At 27.3% G+C, this 12,188-nt stretch overlaps 1 protein-coding gene across 3 annotated transcripts in view; it reads left to right on the top strand.

The window, feature by feature from the left end:
* Positions 1 to 12,188, top strand: part of LOC136988099 (glutamine and serine-rich protein 1-like) — a 48,322-nt gene that overhangs the window by 23,481 nt on the left and 12,653 nt on the right. For 2 of the 3 annotated variants that reach the window (XM_067285914.1, XM_067285924.1), the window contains exons 4-6: positions 6,559 to 6,611; positions 9,750 to 9,959; positions 10,044 to 10,181. In XM_067285914.1, coding sequence (XP_067142015.1) covers positions 6,559 to 6,611; positions 9,750 to 9,959; positions 10,044 to 10,181 — 401 coding nt within the window. The remainder of the gene's footprint in view (positions 1 to 6,558; positions 6,612 to 9,749; positions 9,960 to 10,043; positions 10,182 to 12,188) is intronic. The other variant, XM_067285932.1, reaches the window with a different exon arrangement.

Here is a 12,188-nt window from a genome sequence, read left to right as displayed (position 1 = left end):
CCGTGTTATAGGGGGATCTAGTGTAATTAATGATTTATGTTGTTATCCAATAGAGAAAGCAATATAAAATGTAAGAAAGTTAATTAAAAACAAGTTTATGAAAGTTTTTATTACTTATTTTTTTATAGATTTCATTAATTTAAAATAAACAAACAAATAAAAGTGGTGAAAGGGCATGTATTTGCTTTGCTAGATGATATTTTAAAAGCCACATTAGTATGTAAAATGTGCCTGTTGGAAATTTCACTAATATGTGAAGAATGTAAATTGATTTCTAAATGCATATTTATTAATGTATAACGTATCCAAGTCATTATAATCTACTTTCTTATGATACACTACATGTTCACAGTCACTCCTTTGGCAATCAATCCCCAATCTCATATCTATGTTGTAATTTATAATAATTTTTTATGTCTACATTAGTTATATATACATTAATTAAATAACTATAAATAATATTTTAAAATCTAATAAAGAATAATCAACAACAAGACATAACGAAAATGTTATTTGAAATAATATAGTGAAAATTTTTAAAAAAAGTTGAAATAGGCAGATGGCACTTAAATTAAACATCCGTTAGCTGTAACTCTACAAGACATCAATGGCTAAACGTTGATGTTTCATGGGGTCTAAAATATTTGAGATTTTGATATGTTATTAGATTTTTCCGTAATATATTCAATGTTTTATTTTGAATGCACTATTTCATTTTTCTTTTTTTTAATAAGAGGTTGTCTTTTACTCAAAAATTTCATGTCAGTCAGCCAGTGAGGCCCGTCTAGCTTTATTGGACTGCAATTTTCAAATTGCAGACCTATACGTAGCCACTGTTGTGTGTCTGCCTGTCTGTTCTTCATTAATCTCAAGGAAGGAGTTAGAGAGATGAAAATTGAGACCATATATGATAAGTTTAGGGGCCAGAAGCCCCAATTAACTATATACGAAGATATGGTCTGGACTGAAAGTCATAATTTTGTTTTTAAATGAAAAGACAATTAAAAATTGCAGCTTGGCCTTGTGACGGTATCATTTATAGATTACATATCAATTAATATATATTAATATTTCTAAAGATAAACTATGTTAAAACTTACCTAAATATAAGATTTAACGTGTAACTGGATACTTATATGACATTTTTAACCACATATCTATTTGTAGACATTTCAGGGTGATGTATTAATCACTGGATTGTTTTGTTTGTTGCACACATATGTAACAATGAAAAGAAAAACTTAATTTAAAAAAAAAATATCTTTAAAAAATTATATTTTTATTATAATTAGAATGATAAACTTGAAGGATGTGTTATCCTTCAAGTTTATCATTCTGTAAGATCATTCAGAAAAGGAAAGAAAAATTACTTTAAATTCAAATACAATGAAATTCAACTTTCTTCTTTTTGAATAGTCTTTGTTTCTTTGACCAATATATTCCAAGAAAAGGAGCCAAAAATATTTTAAAATTTTTATATTAAGATCTGAAATTATATTTAACACATTCAGTGCTTAAAATGCTTTGGATCATCCTACAATGCCTCGCCCAATATACCAAGGATGCTTGTGTGCATCCTCGGTTGATTATATTATCACTCGAGGAAATTTTATCCTTTGTTTATAAGAAAAAAGGTTTATTTTTTATTGTTGTATACTTCAAAGAATATATTTCATCCATTAATTTTGTATTATGGCAATCTGATTTCATACACTACAAATTTTGATGGTTTATTTTTAATATTTATTTACAAGAATTAAATTAAAGACAAAATAATTATATAAATCAACAACAATGTTAATAGTTAGAAAAAAGTTTTTTAATATTAGTTATTTTTTTTAAAGTTGACTGTATGCATATACTGTACTTATATACATATATAAACCACTTCACATATATACCTGTTTGTTTTTTTTACAATTTGAAATATGGACTTGATTGTTATTCGTACTTTTCAACTATTAAAATAGCTTAAGACTTACAATGAATTCTAGACAGTTTGAATGAGTTAAAAAAAATAAAATTTAGATCTAAATTAAAGCCGGACGACTGTTATATTAAAAAAAATAAAATAGATATAAACATCCAAATACATAGTTATACTGTATATTAAAGCCGAATTATGTCTGGCTATATTACTACCACTATTGTTAATTAAATACTAAGTAATTTTGCACTAGAGGCAAGCTTTAGGCATCATCTCTTGCTAAATTTAATAATTATAATTAAATTAATATTTTAATAATTTAGAAGTGCTGTAACATAACTGGCAATGCAACCCGCACAGTAAGCGGGACTTGTAGGTTTGAGTGCCACTTCGGGCCAGTTTTTTTCTTCCAGAACCTTCTAAATCATTTGGCTTTAGTGAAATAAAACTTCTAACTGTCTGTTAATGGAAAAGAAAGTTCTAGCATTTGAAAATATTGAAAATAATTTAGAGAATATAGAGGACATTATCTTAAGATTAATACAGTTAAATCATATTTTAATGTTCCATTTATTTCTATGTTGTTTAATTATATATATTCATTTAGAAACAACATATCAACAAATTATTCTATAACTTTTGATATCTATTTCATTTAATATGGGAATTGGAATACAATACTCAAATAAATATGCAGTTATATCCCAAATTTATAATTATAATATATTTAAAAAAACAATTTCATTTTTGTTAATTATCTCATCCAAAATTAATGAAAATTCCTTGACGTTTCTTAAATTTTATGTAACGTAATTAATAAAAATAGTCCTTTACTTTTTTCAAATATCTGGGAATTTATTGATACAATATATTTTTCATATTTGATATTAAAAGTATAAAGTTAATATATACAGTATATTAATTTCTATTACAAGTTTGGAGGTTGAAGTACATCAGTTTTTGTACTTCAACCTCCAATGGTTCATAAGGGCTGTTGACCCATATCCAGAAATGAACCATTTTTGAGATAAAGATTGGTAAAGAATAATAAAAAAAAACCTGTTATTTCATAAATTTAATAACTTTATTTAATTTCTTAATGGAAGGTTGTTACAGGAGCTGTTCAAAGTGATGGCTTCCAGTGTTGTTACAGGCATAGTACCCAGATTGGATATTTATATAAAACATCCTACCAGAAATTTCAGGCATGTCCTGGATAATGTACTGTGGTTACGAGTTGTGCAGTAAGATGTTTCTCAGATTCACGGTGTCTTGTGCAGTACATTAAGCTCTTTAAATGTCCCCATAGGAAGAAATGTAGTAGAGTCGAGACGGGATTATGATGGCCAATCCACAGGTCTACCTCTACCAATCTGTCTTTCTCTACACTTTCTGTTCGGATAGTTTCAGACAGCAGAAGAGAAGTACACTGGTCATCATCGTGTTGGAACTACTCTTTTTGACAAATTCACATAAAATATCTTCTGGCAGTTCAGGTAACAACCTATCACTAAGAAATTAAATAAAGCAATGAAATGTTATCAGACTTGTTATCGTTCTTTATCAATTTTTATCTCAAAAGTGGTTCATTTCTGGACATACAAAAATTGATGCACTTGGTTTACTTTATATTCTATCCAAGTTTGTAATAGGGATTAAGTAATACTCTTTGTGTGTGCATACTATGTACTGTTATGAAGTCAATATGTTGTTATTATTTGTGCATTATCGTAATCTATATTCTTATTTATTTTTATATTTTCCACTTCCTGAAAAATTATAGTACAAATTTATTTGTCATCTAGTCTTCTGGATTAATCAATTTCCAGTTATGCATTAATCATATACATTAAACTTTGTCTTCTTTTTTTATAATGTAAGTAAGAAACACTATCTTTCTCAACAGATATTCAGTATAAATAACCTACTGAAAGATTTTATAATATTTGTGAATAGGGCATAAATTTATTTTATATTAATTAAAGTAGCATTTAAATATATAATTTAAAATATTAAAGAACTTTTTGAGTTCGAAGACAACAGAAGATAAATGTTTTCTTAATGTTTATAGCCAGTAATTTGATGAATAAAACAGAATTTCGGTATTCTGTTGGATGATCTGATCATTACAGTCCATCAAGTCTTTATAGTATAATGAAACACAGTTGGCTGTTAAAGGAGTTTTTTATGTGTTGTTCTATTTATCAAACAATAATAAATGTTAGACTAAATAATCTTAAGCTTAGTTAATACAGAGAATGAATTGCTGGCAAAAGCAGGAACAGGAACAAATATTGCATAATCAGTGATGTCCTTTATGGCAAATTTTTCTGTTCTGTGCATCACGACTGCATATTAACATGTACTTTTTCATCAACAAAAGATGTTCGCCACTAATCAGAATGATGAATTTCTGAAGAGAGAGAGAGAGGTTTAAACATGGCAGCTATGAAGAATATACTTTTTAATTCTATTCTTAGTGACTATAATTAATTTTGAAATTTTCTTTTCAACAAATAAATAGACAAAGTAAGCATAAAAATCAGTTTGCTGGTATCTCGATCATCTTGTTTTAACAATATTCGCCGATTTTCCCATATTATTGCATATATTGCTGTTCCTGTTTTATGAAACAGCAGTGGGAATTAAATTTTCTATGCAAAAATAAATAATTTTTTACATTCTGCTTTTATTTTTGCTATCTAGACTAAGCTTACGAGGGAAGGTTATAATGTGGTCTCTGGGGATTTCAATAATATTGTTTGTATGGATAAGCATTAGTATGAATCTTTAGTGAGCAAAGGGTAAAAGTGTGCTTTTCAAATGTTTTCAAGAAAATTAAAGTTAAAAATCTCAAACAACGTACGAGTAAGTTTTGTGGGACCTTTCGTCAAAGATCTCTTTGTTTGGCAGCATGAACTTACTCGTATACGTGAAATTGCTGGTTTGTATCTCTAAGTGAACTTTTCTTCTTTCAAATCAATGCAATTGCTATGTAAAATAACTGTAAATTATATTATTTTTGTCTATTTTCTATTAAAAATGTGCATTTTCTCCTCCTCGAAAATTTGCTTCTAAAATTGTCATATGTTAAAAATAAATTTAAAGTTTGTTTTTAAAACTCAATAATTAATTATTTTATAGTTTATGATGTTTTTATTCTTATAACTTTAATTTATTTTTACTGTCTGCTTGTTATATTAGCTGTGAAAAGCATTTATGATATGAGCAACCTGCAGCCTGCGAGGTCCTAATGTGTAGCCCCTGGGGTTTTGGCAATGTAATTTTATCTTTTTGTTGTCTCTCTTGTGTCATAACAGAATCTTAATTAAGCAGATATTTATGAAATTAACTTCTTTCCGATAACTGGATCGTTAACTAAGTATACCAATCAACCTTTGACAATTCAGTAAGTAATTTAATGTAAATTCGACAAACATTTTTGATCTTAAACAAGATCTGCTTCAGATCAACAACATTCTAAATTAGTTCTGTGCATTCCAATTTAGAATGTTATTGATCTGAAGCAGATCCTGTTTAAGATCAAAAACATTTGTCAAATTTACATTAAATTATTTACTGGATTGTCAAAAGTTTTGATTGGTGTAAGCAGATATTTATGATGAAGAACATTCAAACTAAACTTGACCAGCGAAAAAATGAAAATAAACTACATGTAACTAGTTTCCGTATCATTAGTATTTATTATTTTAGTATCTATGGTGTACCAATATATTCCATAACTGGTGTATGTTGATACTTGAAAGACTTTTAACTGCAACTCTGAAAAAACTATGCGGCCTACCAAAAGCTTATGAACTTTACTGGTACTCCTCACTTTACGATCGAGTTCCGTTCCGACGGCTACGTCGTTAAGTGAATTGGTCGATAAGTGAGGAGCTTGTGCCGGGAATATAGGATCATTGTAAAATTATACAAATTATGCAACAAACTCCAAATTTATTCATAAAAAGACTATTATAGTATGCTTAGTGCGCATGTCACCATTAGCCACTGACCGACACTCAAGCTGAGAAAGGGGATTCCCCGAATTGCAGGTCGAAACTGGATTGGTCATAAGTGTGAGTGGTGGTTAAGCAGATAAGTCGTAAAGTGAGGAGTACCTGTACTTGTAGCCATCACCAAGAAAGGTTGTTCAATGCTGAAATAAACAATAAAACAAAACCAGAGAAGTGGCATTGAAACATGATGTTTTTTACTGTCTCGTGTCAAATTATTCATAGTGTTCTTACTCATATATAAAATCGCTAATTGATTATACATATTTTTTTATTTAAATGTATTAAACATTTTTGAGTGTAATTTGACTCATCTTCAGATAAATGCTTAAAAATTCAATGGAATGTTTTCAAACATGAACATATTAACATTTCCAAATATTTTCTAAATTTTCAGTAACTGTTCAAAACTTTCGTGTGACTTAAAATAGAACAGTATCTTTCTGTGTATTTAATTTATTTAATGCTTTTCAATATACACTACATAGTTCTAAAACTGAAACTAACCCCGTTATTTTTAGAGCTATATGTTGAGAGAAAATCTTTTAAGATGTATAGTAATTATAGTTAAAAATAATAAAAATATCTTAAAGAATTATTCATTTTTTCTAGGAAACAAAACAATTGAAGACGAAGATAAAGTCTGTGATAAACATCAACCAGAGGTAAGTATATATATTATTTTCTTAATTCCTTACTTTTCAAACACACAAACACACACACACCAGTAAGTGCCAAAATATTTATATTACATAACACTGTACAATTTAAGCTTATATATAATTAAAATTTAATCATAGCAGAAAGGCAATATATTTTTGTATTTATTGAAGTGGAATATTGCATTAAGAATATCATATTCTTCTGTAGTAATCTCTTTACTCTTTTTTCCTAATAAAAATAATTTGTAGTGTTAAATATTTATTAATAAAGTGAAAACTTGAAAATTATTTGGTAAGATTTATTTTTCTTCTTCTATTGCAGAAAGTCAAACAAAGGATTTAGGGTTCATAAAATTATCATTAGAGAAGCAGGATATTTTCTTTTCTTTCAGGTTCTTTGAGGGCTCTTTTTTTTTCATTTATTATTTTTATTTAGAAATTAAAATCTTGAAGCTCTATTCATTATATAACAATCTTTATTCCGCTTCTTTGGCTGCAATTTAATCATGTGTGGTGCCTTATAATCAATAGGATTCTGAAAAATCGAGATCTGTTTAATCGTTCTCAAATTTATTATGCAAAAATTACTTTCAAATCTTTTACTGGAATTTTAAAACATAAATAATTAATAAATATTCCACTGCTTCAAAAACTGCACTCTCATTAATACTAATAATGTTATGACAATACCTTTAAATGCAGCATAATTTTAATTATACTTTAACATCTTTGGTTTTTTTTTTAACGACTTTCTTCAAGGAAGAAAAATATAGAAATTGTGAAATTATGTTCTCTTGCATTGACTTTCAAATTAAATTAATAACTTTCATACCGATGGCATTCTTCTATATTTAGAATGTATTTTTCTTTCTTGAAGAAGGTCGTTAAAAACAACTGAAAACTTTAAAGAATAATTAAAATCATACTGCATTTAAAGGTATTGGTATGACATTAGTAGTAATAACTATTCATTTGACACGAAATTATTCAAACATGAATAATACAAAAATAAGACTTGTTTATTTTTATTATGCATAAAAGCCTATACTTTTTCTGTCTCTGTCTCTTTAAATAATTACAGAAAATTATAATTTACTTTTTTTAATTCATTTTTTAATAATTAAAACTCATTCTGTAATGGGTGGATAGAAGTGTTTCTCTGCAGTAGCCCCTCATTATATCACTCATTTGGATATATTGTGTTATTTTTTGGTCTTCCAAATATAAAAATGCTTTAGCCAGTAATGGATAGATATGTTGGTTATGCACACCATCTGATATATTGCTTATTTGGTTTGTGTTTCTACGTGTCTGAAATGAGGGGCTACTGTGGTAGGAAACAGAATATAGCAGTATAGTGCAGTGCAAACTTTGGACTTGGAGTATTATTGGAATAAATATAACAATCTTAATGCTTTTGTTACAAAATCTTTTTCTTTTTTTAATTTTGATAACTTTGATGATGATTGTGGCTCCAAATGAAAATATAAGAAAAGACTATGGTTGAAAGCATAATATGGGATGCTTTAAATTTCCATAGGAAAATTTTATGAAGAAGAGAAAAAAGAAAGTCATGTGACAAATTTAAAATATTTACAAAACCCTGACAAACTCCAAGAACTATAATTTTTACCAATTAAATTTACGTTGTATTTGGATTTATGAAATGATTCTAGGCTAAATTTTAACAACACAGTGTTAGAACATTTGCTGTAAGATGTGATGAATATAAAAATTATATATTGTCTAAAGTGACTTTTGTTGATGATGTATTATTAAATTTTAGCGAAAGGAGGAGCTAAAGTAGCAAAAATTTATAGAAAATTGTTAGAGAGAAGTTAATTAAGAAACACAATTAAGTCACATTTTCTTAATATTTTTAATTCTGTAGCTGAAGAGGGTCAGTCAAAATGCATTTAACATTAATGTATGAACTATCACGAAAACTTATAAATTTTATTCTATTCGGTTTGTGAAATGCTGTATTTCAATTATTTCTTCATCTGAATAAATGATATAACTCTGCCAACATGCTTCAAATTTTTTAATGTGAAACAAGTATTGGTGTTTTAAAATCGAAAATATTTTTTTAATTTTCTGGTATTTGTTTTTCTCTTACTAATTAATAAAAAAATATAGATTCATTACAAATTCTGTCCAAAATTTCAACAAATTATTTATGTATATAATATTGTAATATATCAGAGGTGGCCAAACCTTTTCACTGTAGGAGTCATGCACTGCCTATCAGAAATACATGAGAGCTGCATCCTCTATTACACTACCTATTGGAGAGTTCCATCATGTTAGGTATACTAAATACTTAGATTGGACATCGCACCAACAGTCAAGTCTCATCATATATTTATATATAGTTTATAGTTTAAATACTGTAGTTTTCACTGTTCTACAGTAAATATCACTTTTACTTAATGATACTTTATGACAGATGACTGTGTAAAATAATTATTTAACTCCTTCGACTTTATGAATATACTCTAAGCTTTCAGTTGCTTGTTCAAGATTAAGCTGTGAGTTATGCTTACAATCCTTGAGTATATTAAACTATGTAATAGTCAGAAAATTTACAAAAATATTATATACCAAGTTTATAAAAAGAAATTGTATAAACATATGGAGCCACAATAAGAGTCTGGAAGAGTCACATGTTGCTCACAAGCCATGGTTTGGCCACCATGGTGTAATTGGGCTGCAATTTTCAAAAACTGTAGACCTATGAATTCACACTGCATTCATCTGTTGTCTGTCTGTCATTCCTTAATCTCGAAAACAGAGTTAGATAGATGAAAGTTGAGACCAGATGGTGGAAGCTTAGGAGCGAGGAGACTCCAGTTAAATATATATATGAACTTCTGGTTTGTACCAGAAGTTACATTATTTCAATTATTTAATTCAAAAATTATTTATGGATGACTGGCAAGGACAGGAATAACATGTAGGATGTACAGGGAAAAGACACTACTAAAATTGAGAACATTGTGATGATGTCACAATACATAATTGCTTGTATACTTTATATTTGGATAAGTATAGATAATAAGAATTTGTAAAGATTTGAAAATATTTTTATTCGTAATAATTTGAAATCAAAAATATAAAATTGATATAATTATTTTTTAGATATCAAGCCTAACATCCATATCGGAAGCTAAAGAAGAAGAAATGAAACAAAAATTATCTTTCTCAAAATATACCATAATTACTAAACAAGAGTTGAAAAATGTCCAGAAAACACTTGCTACAGACTGTGAAATATCATTTAAAAAGAAAGAAAAACATTCAAAACAGAGAAAAAACAAAAAAGAAAAATTGCTCAAAGGACGTTTTAGGGTACGCACTTAGAAATATAATTTTTTTAATCAATAAATTTTTTAAAATTTATATATTAATAAAATAAAAATAAATTTATTTCAGATTGGAGACTATATAACTTTATTTAGTGATCTCAAGAAAGCATACCCTCCAATCTGGAGAATTGAAAGCAAATCTATTTTACAAAGATTTGAAACATTTAAGAAAGATGGAAAAACATTATATAACAACACTTCTTCAGTATGTATACTTTTCTATAAAGAATAGGGAAGTTGCGTAAAATTTTAATTTTCGTAATGTAAGTTTTTTTCTCAAAGCGCATAAAATGCTTACGGTGAATAAATATTTAAAAAAAACTGTAAAATTATTTTAAAAACCAACCTTAAAAGTATGAAAAACAATGATTTAGGCATGTGATATTAAATTATACTCCTATCGAGATATCAAATCATACAGTTCATTCTCTTAGTCTTGCTACTAAAGCGATAGATGTTTCGTGTTTTATATATTGATTAAATGTTGTTATTAATTGTTTTTCATGCTTTACACATTTATATGAATTACAAATTATTTATTTAAAAAATTCGTAAACTATGGAGACGAGTTTCAATTGTTTGCTAAAACCTTTTTCTGAAGTTATTAAGTCATTTCATTTTCTTCACATATTTAAGCTTCAACGTCCTGACATATTTGTGATGATATACGTAGTTTACATTTGTTAGTTATTGTATTAATTGGTGAACTGCTCCTATAAAAATAACAGTTTCTTCTTATTATTGTTAAAAATTAAATAATAGTGACAGATAAAGTAGTTAAGATGTTAGCCTATTTCTCCGGGAAACCTGGGAACAAATTTGGGTGGGTAACTTTCTGGAAATTTTTGTGGGCAGTTTTTTCCGGATATGTGTCGTTTCTCAACACCAACCAAACCTACAATGGACTGGAAAAAAGGTGCCCTCTTAGTACTACAGAGTGGAAAGATTTTCAAAAAATTCAAATACTAGCAGACTTATTTATCTTAATTATCCTCCTAAACTCTACAAATTATTTATTTTTAAATTTGTTACTCCCTAAAATATCTTTATATACACTAAGTTACTATAAGATTTGATTATCCTTTATCCTGATAATATGTCTTATTTTTATTTATTAATATCATTGTTTAAATATAAATAACAAATTAATAATCACTTCAAACTTTCAACTGCTTATTCAAATGAAATTATATTTTTTTACTTAAATCAAAATGATCTTCATACTAATAACAGTCACTTAAATTGGAAAGTGGATCATACTGCACTTTTCTCACACAATTTTTCTCATTATACTGAAAAAAGTAACTTATTTTGAGTCTTTGAGAAGGAATTTTTACACATTGGAAGAATATAATATTTATAAAAACCATTAAAAAATTTTTAATCTATTAGCTATATTATAATTAAATATTAAAAAAACTGACAACTGCTATTGTAACAACACTTCCACACGATAAAAAGTACATGTTGTTGAACATTATGATGCTCGTTTGTGGACTATGTGATTTTACAACCAATGTCCTCTCTTAGCTGTGCAGCTGTGTGGCAGCTCACTGCTCAAATTGTTGCCGCACTCAAGAATTTGTGCGCCACGCAGGTGAGCATGCACACTTATTTGAATTGTTGTTTACTTATTTTTCACTCTGTCTGCAACATGATTATTGCTACGTATATTTCGATTAAATACATTAAATCATTGACAAAAGATAATATTTTGTATGGAAGTATGTTTTAAAATGAATTTTAATCTCTACTTTATAATTAATTATTTTAATTTTTTAGGAAAAATTAAGATTTTATATATATATGCTCAGCAAAAATTTTTTTGCTCAGGGAAGTACATGTTCCGCTCGGCTACAATAAAAATTAGAGGGAACATTGGTCACAACATTCAGATCTTATCCACTTATGTTTGAGAAGAAATTCTTGTCTCACTTTATATTTATTTTCACATTAAAACATCTTGTGATTCACAGCGTCAGAGGACCCTTTTTCTTTGTAAATAACAAAATTTTACTTTTTAAAAATGTGCAACTTCTCTATTTTAAAAATATACTTAATGTCAACATTATTTAGTTATTAAAAATTTTGTTTAACTATAAAGATTATTATCTTCAAAAATATATAAATAAATATTAACTATAAAAAATTAAATTAATATATTAGATATTTATAAAACAAATAGTTATCGTTAAAATTCCAATTTTAATTT

The sequence above is a fragment of the Centruroides vittatus genome, unplaced genomic scaffold, assembly GCF_030686945.1.
Source record: "Centruroides vittatus isolate TY-2023 unplaced genomic scaffold, ASM3068694v2 contig_1246, whole genome shotgun sequence".
NCBI lineage: Eukaryota > Metazoa > Arthropoda > Arachnida > Scorpiones > Buthidae > Centruroides > Centruroides vittatus.
Note: the sequence above shows the minus strand (reverse complement) of the source record. Positions and strands in the feature narration are given on the sequence as shown.